General features: G+C 23.5%; 1 protein-coding gene across 1 annotated transcript in view; it reads left to right on the top strand.

Moving 5' to 3' along the window:
* The window catches only part of LOC117167801 (gamma-tubulin complex component 3), a 41488-nt gene that overhangs the window by 13332 nt on the left and 12562 nt on the right, over window positions 1-15594 (top strand). Inside the window, exons 6-8 of the mRNA XM_033352996.1 lie at window positions 5514-5706; window positions 5787-5991; window positions 13954-14307. Of these exons, the coding sequence (XP_033208887.1) occupies window positions 5514-5706; window positions 5787-5991; window positions 13954-14307 (752 nt within the window). The remainder of the gene's footprint in view (window positions 1-5513; window positions 5707-5786; window positions 5992-13953; window positions 14308-15594) is intronic.

Below are 15594 nucleotides of genomic sequence, written 5' to 3' on the forward strand. Positions count from 1 at the left end.
GGGCAGATGTGCCATGAACTGAGTCCAATTCATTTTTTATCTCATATGGAGTTAAACCCTTTAAATGAAAATGTTTGATAACCGCTCTGAACTCGTTTTTTTTCATTTTTCTTAACGAACAATTTTTTTTTTCAATTGGTTATGAAAAGACGTAAACTCATAAGATGTGGACTGTGACTGCACCATATATCTAGTCGGGAGTGGTGCTGACTGAAAACAGATGATTTAGAGCGATTCGCGCGCCATCTGTTGGTCATTCTAAGGACTTATTGAACTACCCTCGTAGCTTAGGTGACTTTAGGATATTTTGAAAGATTTCAAGTAATTTTTAATTGATTTCAATAGTTTAATGGAATTTTAAAAGATTTAAAATGTTTTAGGGAGTTTTAAAAGATTCCATGAAATTATTCATTAATTTCATTAATTTGAATAGATTTTAAAGCGTTTAAAGTATTTTAGAATAATGCATTTTCGAGAATTTGGAAGATATGAAATGATTTTACTGTAGGTTTTAACATATTTAAAAATATTTCACTTTATTTTATAAGATTTCCGAGGATTTCAATGATTTTAAGGGATTTTAAAGGGCTTCAGCTATTTCAATACATTTTACAGAATTCTAGGAAATATCATCATAAAATTTTACAGAATTTTATCATATTTTAGTGTATTTCAAACGATTTTAAATTATTTAAGCAATCTAAAAATATTTTAAGGAGTTTTTAATTTATTTCAATAATTTGAAGGGATTTAAAAGGATTTAAAATATTTTAGGGCAAATTAAGGTTTTTTTAATGCTCTCAATGTATTTTAACCAATTTTCCAGGATTTTAGGAAATATCGATTAATCGCCAGATTTTGTAAAATTTCACGGGATTTAACAATATTTTATTGGATTTTAAAGAAGTTATTCAAGAGACGTAAGGTATTTCGTAGGCTTTGAAAGATTTTAAGAATTTTTTCATTAATTTTTGGAGTTCACTCGGAATTCTTATTAATTTATCTTGATTTTTCTTTTAATTCTTTGAAATTCTTTAGAATTTTTTAATTCGCTTGAATTCTTTTAATTTTACTTAATTTAATGGATTTTTTGACTTTCTCAATGTATTTATTTATTTGATCATGAGAATCAATTAATAAAATGAATAAATTATCAAAGGATTTGAAACATTCAAAGGTATTTTTTTAATTCCTTGTTATCTTCAAGAGCTTTAAAAAACTATAAGAGATTACAAAAGATTTTAAAGGATTAAAATGTTTCAGAAAATTTAAAAAAAATTCCAGAATTGTATTTATTTATTACAATAGCTCGAAGGGATTTTAAAGAATGAAATATTTTAGGGTATTTAAAAAAATTCCAAGGTATTTCTAAGAGATTTTAAAAAATTGAAGGGACTTCCAAGGGTCTCAATAATTTTAAGAAATTTTAATTTGTATTGGATTTCATTGAATTTATTCACAAGAAGTGAGGGACTTCGTAGGGTTTCGAAGATTTGAAGATATTTTTTTTATTTTTGCAATTCATTTGGAGTTCGCCTTGAATTCATATTAATTTATCCTGAATTCTTTTAAATTCTTTTGAATTATTCTAAATTCAATCAATTCCACTCAATTCAATTAATTTTTTCGTCTAATTGTTCTCATTTCCTTTAAATTTCTCTAAATTTACTAAAAATGTATTGTAACCAATCGAGTTTTTTCGATTATTAAAATTGTTCCAGTCCTTTTGAATTTAAAACTTGAGTTGTTTTGGAGGCATTAGTCATTTCTTGAGCTAGAAATTAGAAGGGGTTTAAATATTTTAAGAGATTTTCTTTTCTTTCGGAATTCACCTTCAATTCTTTTAAATTCTTTGGAATTCTTTTAATTTTTTTTTTAAATACTTGAATTCTTTAACCTCATCCTGAAATCATAGGCATTTCATCCAATTCTTCTTAATTCCTTCGAATTTTCTTAAGCTTATTTCAAAATTACGACATTCAATTAATTATTTGAAAAAATGACATAGTTTATATTTAAATAAAAAACGATGAAATATGTACAAAAGAAAAGAATTTTCAAACCAAAAAGACGAATTTAAAAAAAATAAAGATTTTTCGCTCAAGAAATAAAAGTTGATCTAAATTGTTTAGCCTTCAAGCCAAAAGACAAATTCTCTCTACAAAAATTTTATTTTCAATAAAAAAATATGACTTAAGCAAAAAATTAATCTTTCACTTAACTGATACATTGTTGCCAAAAAATATGAAATTTAAAACCAAGAATTTTTTCTTTTTTTCACCAAAAAAGGAGAATTTTCAACTAAAAAAACCCATTTAAAAAAAATTGGAAAAATGACATTTTCAGTTAGAAAATTAATTTTAAACCAAAAAAGGCTTCTCCACTAAACAGTTAAATATTCAAACAGGCATAAGCTTTCTGTAAAGTTTTTAAAAAATCTAGTTTAACTTTTACTTAAGTAGTTGAATTGTCGTTTAAAAAAAGATTAATTTTCAACAAAATAGTTAAACCTTCAACCAAAGAGATGAATTTTCAACTGAAAATATAAATCTTGAAAAAAATTAATTCTTCAAAAAGTGATTCAACAAAATCTTCTTAACAAAATAGTTGAATACTCAAGGAAAGAAGAAGGATTTCGAAGCAAAAAATTGCAGTTTCATAAAAAAAGAAGAAATTTCTACTATAGCAGATAAATTTTTTTATCAAGATGATAAATGAAAAAAAAAATAGTTGAGTTTTCTGTTAAAAAGGATTTCAGCTGACTTTTCACGATCAAATTATGAATTTTTAAACAAGAAATAAGTTGCGACGAGAAAATTGAATTTTCTAACCAAAAAGGATGACTTTTTAACCAACTGTTCTTAAAATTTCATTTTCTTTTGGTTGGAAATTAATTATTTTAACTGAAAACTTAACTATTCCATGGTTTGTTCGAAAATTCAGAACTGGTGGTACAAATTTCATCTTTTTTTGTTTAAAAGTACAACTTTTCGATTCATAGTGGATTTTTGTTTGTTTTAGGATTTAACTATTTTGTTAGAAATTCGTGTTTTTTGGTCGAATTCGACTGGTTTTGATTCAAAGTAAAATTTTTTTTGTTTTGAAATTCGACTAATTTAAATTAGTTAGTTAAAAAATAATTTTTTTTTAAGCTTCATCTTTTTGGATTTAAATTTTGTTTTGTAGATTAATTTCTTGAATTGCGAATTTAACTATTTTATTTTTGATTAATAATTGATAAGTTTTACTTAAAAATTCATCTGTTTTATTGAAACTTATGTTTTTTGAATAAAGGTTCATATTTTTGGATTGAAAATTCGTTTTTTTTGCCTTGATAATTCAATTGTTCTGTTGAAAATTCTGTTATTTTTATAAAAATTCCAACTATTTCGTTGAAAACTTACTTTTTGGTTGAAAATTAAAAAATTTGTTTGAAAATTCAACTTTTTGGTTAAAAATGAGTCTTTTTGGTTTGAAATATCAACTATTTACATTTTGTGTTGAAGATTCATCTTTTTGGTTGAAATTTTTTTTTTGTAGATTAATTTCTTGAATTGCGAATTTAACTATTTTATTTTTGGTTAATAATTGATCTGTTTAACTTGCAAATTATTCTGTTTTGTTAAAACTTATATTTTTTATTGAAAGTTCATATTTTTGGATTGATAATTCGTATTGTTATCTTGAAAATTCAATTTTTTTGTCAAAAAATTCTATTACTTTGGTAAAAAACTCAACTATTTCGTTGGAAACTAAATTTTTGGTTGAAAATTAAAAAATTTGGTTGACATTTTTTTCCTTATTTGACTAATAAATCTTTCTTGGTTGAAAATTTAACTTTTTGGTTAAAAATTTGCCTTTTTGGTTTGAAATATCAACTATTTACATTTTGCGTTGAAGATTCATATTTTTAGTTGAAATTTTGTTTTGTAGATTAATTTCTTGAATTGCGAATTTAACTATTTTATTTTTTGTTAATAATTGATCGGTTTAACTTGCAAATTAATCTGTTTTGTTAAAACTTATATTTTTTATTGAAAGTTCATATTTTTGGATTGATAATTTGTTTTTTGTCTTGAAAATTCAATTTTTTTGTTAAAAAATTCTATTACTTTGATAAAAAAAATTCAACTATTTCATTGAAAACTAACTTTTTGGTTGAAAATTTTTTCCTTATTTGACTGACAAATCTTTCTTGGTTGAAAGTTCAACTTTTTGGTTAAAAATGAGCCTTTTTGGTTTGAAATATCAACTATTTACATTTTGCGTTGAGAATTCATCTTTTTTGGTTGAATTAAAATGTTTTTAATTAAAAATTAAAATAATTTTTGTTTAAAATGACAACTATTAATTTTTTAAAATAGATCTTTTTTAATTGAAATATTAGCTTAATATGACATTTTTCGTTAAGAATTCATCTTTTTTGGCTGGAAATTCAACTTGGTTAAATTTGAACTATATTTTTAAAAATTCATTTTTTCGGTCGAAGAATTATCATTTTAGTCGATAAACAATTTTTGTGGCTGAAAATATATCTGCTTATTAGTAAACTCGTCTTCTTGGGTTTAAAGTTCTACGCTTTGTTAGACATTTTTTTTCTTGACTTTAAGTCAAGTTTTAATTTTTTTATTAAAAAATCAATCATTTGGTTAAAATTTCTTCTTTTTCGATGATTTGAAATGTATTTGATTGAAAATTCAAATATTTTTAAATTGAAATACCATCTGTTACATTTTTCCTTCAGTATTATTTTTTTTTTTTTTACTAGAAATTTAACTAGTTGTCTACAATTTGATCTATTTTATTAAAAAATCATTTTTTTTGTTAAAAATTCATCATTTTAGTTGAAAATTTATATCTGGATAAAAATTGATCTTTTCTGCTCTTTTTTTAACCATTTGGTTAAAAATTTATATGTGTAGGTTCAAAATTCAACTATTCTGTCAAAAACTCATCTTTTTTGCCGAAAATTCATCTTTTTTGTTGAGAATTCTTCCTTTTTTTAAATGGCAAATTCGTATTTTTGGGGATAATAAAGTTGTTGGTTGAACATTCATCTTTCTTGGTTGAAAGTTAATATGTCTTCTAAGAAGTTTGTCTTTTTGGCTTGAAGATTGAACTATTTGGTTAAAAATGCAAATTTTTTTGGTTGAAGTTGAATCTTTTTTGTCTAAAATTTCGACAATTTGGTTTAAAGTTTAGACTTTAAATCTTTAGCGCTTCATATTAAATTAAATATCGAACTTATAAATCAATTTTATTTAGAAGAATTTGTTCGTATATTTTTGTGAAAAATTAGAAAGAAAAAATTTTCTCCGTTAAAATTATTGATCTCCTAGATGTAAGGTTATTTGTATACCTGAAAGAAAAAATTATAATATCGAGGAAAAAATAAAAAATTGGACACGGAAAAGTCAAGAAATTTTGAAATTAGGATTTTGTATCATCCCTGTTTATATCCGGCATTCAGGAAATAGAACTGATGATTTCAAAGGTTAAATTCTACATTTTAGTGGAAGCCTTCTTCGATATGGATCCAGATGGACAACTGCAAACAATGATGGATGCGGCCTACAAAGAAACTTCTACGAGAGTCGTAGAAATTTTGACAAAACAATATCATCTCATGGATCATTTGCAGGGAATAAAGGGATATTTGCTACTCGGCCAAGGACATTTCGTTCAACATCTGATGCATTTAATAGAGTAAGGAAATTTTTCTGAAGAATTTAAATTATAAATTGACAATGTTACACTTTTTATAATTGATTCTTGAAATTTTTTAGACCTGAATTGGCGAAACCGGCAAATTCTCTCTATCCACACAATTTGTCATCAATTCTCGAAACAGCGCTTCGAGCAACAAGTACAAAATTGGAAGATGCTGACGTCCAAAGGCGACTTGATGTTCGATTGCTGACATCATCTGAAAATGAAACCGGCTGGGATGTTTTTGCTCTTGATTACAATGTCGACGAGCCAATTGGAACGGTAAGTTAAATTAAAAATCCTCAGGTTTGCCACACAGTCACTTTTAGTCATTTTTGAAATAAAAATACACTTTTTCAATGGGGAAAGGCTAATTTAGTCACTTCAATTCATCTCATTGTGGATGTTTTCTGAAAAAAGAAAAGAAAATCTATAGTAATCTGTGGTGCGAAATATATGCTCGGCCTTTATGTGCTTTGAGAATTTATAAGAATTTTAAATTAGGATTTTAAAATCGTATTTTCTATCTTTATTAATAATAATTACATTATTTAAATTTTACGGGAAAATGTATCGCTTTATACTCCTAGAAGATTGATAATGTTAATGCAAAAAAATTTAGTTTCAAAATACATTTGAAACACTTTTTAGTTGGGTGTTCAAAAAAAAAAAAAATTTGTTGAACCTAAAAAATTAATTGTTAACTAAAATGATGAATCTTGAACCAACAATTATGAATTTTCAACCTAATAGTTAGTTTAATTTTCAATCAAAAAGATTAATTTTCTACTTAAAGTTTTTTAGTTAAAACAATGAATTAAAAAAAATGAATTGTCAACAAAATAATTTAATTTTAAACCCAAAAGATGAATTTTCGAATAAAGATATAGTTTCAATAAAATATAAAAATTTTCAACTAAAAAAGATAAATTTACAAACCAAAACTAGAATAGTTCAATTTGCAGTGCGAAAAGTAAATTCTAAACAAAACAAAAAATTTTTCAGAAAAATTAATTAATTTTCAACTGAAAATATAAAATTTGAAGCAAAAATGGAATAGTTACATCTTTAGTTAAAGAAACTCATTTTTAATCACAGTGATGAAGTTTCTACCAAAAATATGAATTTGACCAAAATAGCAGAATTTTGCAACCCGAAAGGTGAATTTTCTATATAAAAAAGAAATTTTTAATAAATATTGGTCTTTCAACCAAAGAAATAAATTCTTAACAATAATAACAACAATAACAATAAAAAATGGAATATATAGAGGGAATTTTAAACTAAAATGATCAATCTTCAACTAAAAAAATTTAATTTTGAAAAAAATACATGAATTTTCAACGAAAAAGATCAAGTTTGTATCAAAAATAAAATATTAAAATTTTCAGTTAGTGAAATAAATGTTCAACAAAAAAAAAGAAACGAATTTTCAACAAAATAATTTAAAAAAAAAAATGATTTTTTTACAACAAATAAAAGAATTAAATTTATAGCTAAAATAATCATTTAAAAAAATTAATTTTGAAAAAAATAATTCAATTATAAACCCAAAAGATGAATTTTCGAATAAAAAAGATATAGTTTCGATAAAATATAAACGTTTTCAAATAAAAAAGATAATTTTACAAACCAAAACTAGAATAGTTCAATTTGCAGTTCGAGAAGTAAATTTTAAACAAAACAAAAAAGTTTTCAAAAAATTTTTAAATATTAATTTTCAGTCACAGTGATGAATTTTCAACCAAAAATATGAATTTTTGACCAAATAGCAAAATTTTGCAACCTAAAAGGTGAATTTTCTATATAAAAAAGATATTTTTCATAAATATTGGTCTTTCAACCAAAGAAATGAATTCTTAACAATAACAATAATAACAACAATAACAACAAAAAATAGAATATATAGAGTGAATTTTAAACTAAAATGATCAATCTTCAACTAAAAAAATTTAATTTTGAAAAAAATACATGAATTTTCAACGAAAAAGATCAAGTTTGTATCAAAAATAACATATTAAAATTTTCAGTTAGTGAAATAAATGTTAAAAAAAAAGAAACGAATTTTCAACAAAATAGTTTTTTAAAATAAAAAAATTATTTTTTTACAACAAATAAAAGAATTAAATTTATAACTAAAATAATAATTTTAAAAAATTAATTCTAAACAAAATAATTCAATTGTAAACCCAAAAGATGAATTTTCGAATAAAAAAGATATAGTTTCGATAAAATATAAACATTTTCAACTAAAAAAGATAATTTTACAAACCAAAACTAGAATAGTTCAATTTGCAGTTCGAGAAGTAAATTTTAAACAAAACAAAAAAGTTTTCAAAAAATTTTTAATATTAATTTTCAATCACATTGATGAATTTTCAACCAAAAATATGAATTGTTGACCAAATAGCAAAATTTTGCAACCCAAAAGATGAATTTTCTATAAAAAAAAGAAATTTTTAATAAATATTTTTCTTTCAACCAAAGAAATGAATTCTTATGAATAAATAGAATAGTTAAATTTTCTTCGAAGCAGAACATTTTTTAACGGAAAAGATTACATTTCTATGAAAAAAGGTAAATTTTTAAATAAAATGATAAATTTTCAACTAAAAAAAATTAATTTGCTACAAAATATATGAATTTTCAACTAAAAAGATCAAGTTTCTATTAAAAATAAAATATTAAAATGTTCCGTTATTGAAATAAATTTTCAACCCGAAAAGATACGAATTTTCATCAAAATAGTTTCATTTTGAACTAAAAATAGAATAATTAATTTTCAGTAAAGAACTTAATTTTCAATGAAATCAAAGTAAAATTTTCAACGAAATAGTATAATTTTCGACGAAAAAAAAAAAATTTGACAACAAAATGGAACAGTTACATACTTAGTTAAAGCACATGAATTAAAGTACATGAATTTTCCACGAAATATTTGGATTTTTAAAGGAATTTTTAACGAAAAAGAGGAATTGGTCACCAAGAAGTTTAAATAATCTCCCACAAATTCGAAATTTCACTGAAATACCAGAATTTTCAACCAAATATTTGAATTTTTAAAGGAATTTTCAACCAAAAAGAGGAAATAGTCATCAAGAATTAGCAACAAATTCATTAAATTAGCAACAAAATCATTAAATTTTGAATAAATAAAAAGTTTTTTAACTAAAATGATGAATCATCAAAAAAAGAAATCAGTTTTTACCAAAGTAGTTCCACTTCCAACGAAGTACTTGAATTTTCAACCAAATAAATGAATTCTAAACGAAAAATGTTGATATTTTATATCTCGACCAAAAAGAATTTTAATTTTATACCAAAAACAGTTGAATTAAACCAACAAAATATACATTTTCAACCAAATATTTTGACTCCTCAAAAGTGGGATTATTTGACTGAAACTTTAATTATTTTATTTAAAAATAATCTATTTTGTTGAAAAATCTTTCTTGGTTGAAAAGTCACTTTTTTTACTTAAAATTTATCTTTTCGTTTTTTTAAAAATAAAAATCTCACTGGTTAAAAATAAATTTGAAAATCTTTTTGGTTGAAAATAGAACTACTCTGTTGAAAATTTCGTTTTTTTTATGTCGTTGAAAATTACTTTTTTAAATTCAAAATTGAACTTTTCCATTTTTTATTAAAAATATATATATTTTTAACACAAACTTCAACTGTTTGGTTGAAAATAAATGTTTTTTTTTTAATTCGCCTTTTCAAGTAGAAAATTGATCTTTTTGGTTAAAACTTTTTGTTTTTGAATAAATATTCATCTATTTTATTGAAAATTCATCTCTTTTGGTAGAAACTTTATCATTCTTGATAAAAAATGCTACTGTTTGGTTACAGATTAATATTTTTTGTTTGAGAATTCAGCTATTTTTTTTTAATTAATTTTTTTGGTTGAAGATTTATAATTTTATTTGGAAATTCATCAACTGAAAATTTAACGATTCCATTTTGTATTGTAAACTTATCTTTTTTCTTGATAGAAACTTCAATTATTTGGTTGAAAATTCATGTATTTTGTTCAAAATTTATCTTCCGGTAAAAAGTTAATCTTCGTGGTTGAAAATAGATACTGTTTGTTCGAAAATTTGGCCATTTGATGGAAAATTGAACTCTTTGGATTGAAATGGAACTTTTTTGTCGAAATCTCAGGTAGTTGGTTGATAATTTTTTTTTCATGGTGGAAGATTAATTTGTTTATATAAAATTTATATTTTTAGAATTAAAAGTCCAATTTTTTAAAAACATTTCATTTTCAGTTTGAAAACTCAACTCTTTTAAATAAAGTGTGTAGTTTTGGTAGAATATTAATCTTCTTTGGTTAACAATTCAGGTTTCTTCGTCATAAATTAACTTTTTTGTTGATAATTGATCTCTTTTCTGGTAAAAATTTCGTCTTTTTTGGATAAAAATGCCACTGGTTACAAATTAATCTGTTTTAGTTAAAGAGCCAACTGTTTTGTTAAAAAATAACTGTTTTGGTTCACTATTCGTAATTTTGGTTGGAAATTCATCTTTTCTTGAAAATTAAACTATTTTGTCAAAACTGCATTTTTTTGTTTGAAAATTAAAATTTTTAAATCAAAATTTAATTATTCCATTTGTGATTGTAAATTTATCTTTTTTTAGTAGAATCTTCAAGTCTTTGTTTGAAAATTCATGTGTTGTGTAAAAAATTCGTATTTTTCAGTAAAGCATTAATTTTCTTCGTTAAAAATGAACGTTTCTCATTAAAAATTGATCTATTTGATTGAAAATTCTTTTCTTGGTAGAAATTTAATTTTTGTTTGTTAAAAATGCCACTGATTGGTTGAAAATTTTTTTTTCTGCTGAAGATTTAACTGTTCGCTTTTGTTAAAAATCCATTTTTTGTTTGTTTGAAAATAGAACTATTCGGGTGGAAATTGATATCTTTTGTTGAAAGTTCCTCATTTTTGTGTGAAAATTTATCTTCTTGGTTGAAAATAAAAGTTTTTGGTTATAAATTCAGCTATTTCATTAAAAATTCATCTCTTTTGGTAGAAATTTAACCTTTTTTTTTATAGAAATGCAAATGTTTGTTTTGAAATTAACCTGTATTAGTTGAAATTTAAACTATTTTGTTGAAATTAGTTTTTTTGTTTAAAATATAAACTATTACATTTTTCTTTCTCAATTCATATTTTTTCGTTGAAAATTCAACTGCTTGGTTGAAAGTTGCACTGATTTGTTAAAAACTAATTCTTTTGGTTAAATATATAAAATTATATTTGGAAATTCATCTGTTTCTTTAAAAATTTAACTATTTATTTTTAATTCTTCCTTTTTGTCGAAAAATAATGGTTTTAACGGAAAATTAAACCTTTCCATTTGTTGGTTGAAAATTCACGCAATTTGTCAAAAATTCGTATTTTTCAGTATAAAAAACATCTTCTTAGTTGAAAATTCATCTTTGCGTTTAAAAATGTATCTATTTTGTTAAAATTGCGATTTTTTCCTTGAAAGGTTTATAATTTAAAGCGCTTTATTTTGAATTCAATATAATACTTGAATTAATTTGATTTAAAATAACTTATTCCCCTATTTACATGAAAAATCACACTATTTTCACTGATTTGAGAGATTTTTAGACAATAGAATTTCATTAAATTTGGTAAATTCAAGACTATAAATGAGATTTCTAATGCCATTGCAATTTTTAATTAGATTTTTTTGTGGGTAAACGGTAGACACTTTTAGTCATTGTTTGTATTTAAGATTAATAATTTTTAACTTAAATTACTCACCTTTTCAACAGTAGGCTCTGGCAGCCCTGAAAATACTATAAATTTTGGAAATTTGAAGTTTTTTTAATGTCAGTAGGTTAAAAATATCTCAAGTGTGCCACTATTAAATCGATAGTTCTATTTTCAATCAATTTATACAGTTTTCGATTCGTTTTTATATTAAAAGAACTCCCCCTAAAATATTTTTGCAACAAATTTATTTCTTTTAAAGTTATTAACAATCTAAGTTCTTGATAATTTTTTTTCAAAAATGGATTACTCGCGAACAGTTCATCGAAATTCAATAATTGAGTTATAAAAATTTTTTGTACGAAGTATAATTTACGTTAAAAAATTGTTCGGTAGTAAAAACATTTTTTTATTGTTTAAATAATCGTTTTTTTTAAACAATTTAAAATTAATTAAATTTCTCCGCCAGGGAAAGAATTCGTTTACGTTCCAATAGATTCTACAATCTCTTCCGAAAATTTTGGTGGACAAAAAAGTTTGTATTTTGCAGTAGTTCAAAAGTTATTGATTTTTTTTGTGACCACACTCCGACCTCCAGTGCTGGTCGAGCACATTCGGACGCGTGCGGGTATCCTATTGAGAACAATATAACAAGAATTTTCAACTAAAATGATAAATGTTCATGAAAAAATGAATTTTTAATCAAATGGTTCAACTTTCTACAAGGTATAGTCAATTTTTTAATCAAAAAGATAAATTTTCAACCAAGAAGATTAATTTTCTACTAAAAAAGGTGAATTTTCAACAAAATAGATCCATTATCAACTAAAGAAAAGAATCGATTTTCAACCAAAAGTTGAATGGTTAAGTTTTCATTTAAAAAGATTATTTTAAGAAAATAATATTATCAAAATAGTTCACTTTTCCACAAAATAGATGCATTTTTAGCAAAAAGAATAATAATGTGGATCAACTTTCAACCAAGAAATAGGTGAATAATTGGAGAACAAATTATTTTTAATAAAATTATTGCGTGTATCATATTGAGTACAATATAAAACGAATTTTCAACTAAAATGATAAATGTTCATGAAAAAATGCATCTTTAATCAAGCGGTTCAACTTTCTACAAGATATAGTAAATTTTTTAACAAAAAAGATAAATTTTCAAACAAGAATATTAATTTTCTACTAAAAAGATGCATTTTTAACAAAATAGATCTATTATCAATTGTTGAAAGAATGATTGTTGATGAAAATAATCGATTTTCAACCAAAGTTTGAATGGTTAAGTTTTCAGTTAAAAAGATTAATGAAAAAAACGTATTATCAAAATAGTTCACTTTTCCACAAAATTGATGAATTTTCAATTAAAAGAACGAAGCATCCTTTAAAAAAAATCAATTTTTTAATAAAGTGGATCAACTTTAAGCCAATAAATATGGGAACAATTGGACAATATATTATTTTGAATTAAATTATTGTGGGTTTCATATTAAGTATAATATGAAACGAATTTTCAACTAAAATGATAAATTTTGATAAAAAAATGCATTTTTAATGAAGCTGTTCAACTTTGTACAAGGTATAGTCAATTTTTTAATAAAAAATATGAATTTCCAACCAAGAATATTAATTTTCTACTAAAACAGAATAAGATGGTTTAATTTTCAATTAAGCATAGATCAATGTTCAACCAAAGAAATGCATCTTCAACCAAAAATATTATTTTTCAAAAGAGTGGTGAAGTAATTCAATAAAGTAGTTGAATTTTCAATGAAAACATGTGAATTTTCAAAAAAATTGAATAGTCAAATTATCATTGGAAAGATTAGTTTTTAATAAAACAAAAAATAATTTTCAACCAAAAAAATATTTTTTAACAAATTGGTTCAAGCATTCAACCTAGTAATTTAATTTTAAACCTAAAAAGATAAATTTTCAATCAAAAAAAATTTTTGTTTGGTATTTAAAATAATGGAGATTTTTAATCTAAATACCAACTACTCAATTTTTTTATTGAAAATTCATCTTTTTTCGTCAAAAATTCCACTACTAGGTTGAATGTTTCAATTGTTTTGTGAAAAAAATACTTCTTTTAGAAAATTAATCTTCTTGGTTGCAAATTTCACTATACTTTTTTGAAGATTAAATGATCGCGTCTATATTATTTAAACAGTAAAAAAATGTTTTTTACTACTGAACAATTTTTTAGCGTAAATTATACTTCCTAACAAAAATTTTCAGAACTCAATTATTGAATTTCGATGAACCGTTCACGAGTAATTCATTTTTGTAAAAAAAAATTTATTAAGAACTTTGATTGTTAATAACTTAAAAAAAAATTTTGTTGCAAAAATATTTTAGGGAAATTATTTTGATATAAAAACAAATCGAAACGGTGTAAATTGATTAAAAATAGAACTATCGATTTAAGAGGGACACACTTGAGATATTTCGACCCAGCAATTAAATAAAAGATCAGTAACTTTTATGCATTCTTTTCCTATCATTCTAGATTTTAGAACCATGTAGGCAAACATACCAAACAGTTTTTTTCTTACTCTGGCGAGCTAAGCGAATGGAAACGATTTTATCTGCAATTTGGAAGGAACAAATAACGTCTGCGAAAATGTTTAGAAAAATGCCAGAGGTTTTGCCAATTCAAAATCATATTCATTTGATCACAAGCAGCATGGTGCACCTGGTGCATCAGATGCAATATTATTTTCTTTTCGAAGTCATCGAGTGCTCGTGGGACATTTTTGCCAAACAATTAAAACAAGCCTCGTCTCTCGATGATATCATCGTTGCTCACAATCATTTTGTCGATTCTGTGAGGAGAGGGACTCTTCTGGATGAAAACTCTCGTGTAAGTTTGGACAAAAAACAGGGTGTTTATTTAACATAGGGTGTCCAGGGACCTCGAAAACCTTGAATTATCCTTGATTTTTGTTAAAACCTTGAAAACCTGGAAATTTTCTTGGATTTTTCACGAGAATCTTAAATTTTAATTATTTTTTTCGCTCTTTACATAGTAATTTTATCAAAATGCGAATATTAATTAAAATCTTTTATTTTTTTTACTTATCAAGATATAATTTATCTTTTGTTTAATAATATTGTGAATAATTCTATAAGTTTTTAATTTCTTGTCCTCTAATATAGAATATTGAAGTATAAATCTTGTTGTGGTATTCAACTTGCAAATTATAGCAATTATTTGTTGAAAATTTCGATGTTAATTTCGTTTTTTTTTCAAAATTAGAATGAGTTCTGGCCATACCACGAATTTTTCGAAGGCTTTAATACTTAGTTTTTGAGAGTACACCAGATTTCAAAAGGTTACAAAATATGTCTGAAAATTTCAAAATATTTCAAACATTATAAAATATTCTAAATATTTTTAAAATTTTACAAAGATTTGACGGATTTCAACAATTCAAAAAAAGCGTATACACCAGATTTTAAAACAATTTCATAAACATTTTCAGAAGATTTCACAAAGATTTCAATTAATAAATAATATTTTACAAAGAAATATTTTATAAAAATATCCCAAAGATTTCAAATATTTCACAAATGTTTTAAAATTGAAATATTTCAAGGATTTTAAAAAGTGTATAGTCAACTATTTCTAAGATTTCAAAACATTTAAAATGTTTTAAACAATTTCCAATTTTTTTAGGAGATATCAAAAGATTTCACAATAATTTAAGATATTTCATGAAAAATCCATAAAGATTTCTTAAGAATACATTTTTTGTTGTTGAAGATTTCATAATATTTCCCAAAGATTTTTAATATTTCAATGATTTTAAACGAATACAAAAGATTTCAAAAGATTTTATAAAAAATTGTTAAGATTTTCAAAAATTTTAAGAATGTTAAATTAAAGATTTCAAAAAGGGATATATGCAAAAAATGTACACCAGTTTTAAAGATTTCACAACATTTCAAAGATTTTAAAAGATTAAAAATTTTTGTTGGAATAGTTGAAAAGATTACACAAACATTAGAAATATTTTAATGATTTTAAACGAATAAAAAAGATTTTACAAAGAAGAAAGATTTCAAAAATATTTCAAAGATTTCAAAATATTATAATTATTTTAAACAATTTCAAAGGATTTCAATAAAATGGAGATTACAAAAGATT

Source organism: Belonocnema kinseyi, chromosome 2 (genome assembly GCF_010883055.1).
Source record: "Belonocnema kinseyi isolate 2016_QV_RU_SX_M_011 chromosome 2, B_treatae_v1, whole genome shotgun sequence".
NCBI classification, from domain to species: Eukaryota; Metazoa; Arthropoda; class Insecta; order Hymenoptera; family Cynipidae; genus Belonocnema; species Belonocnema kinseyi.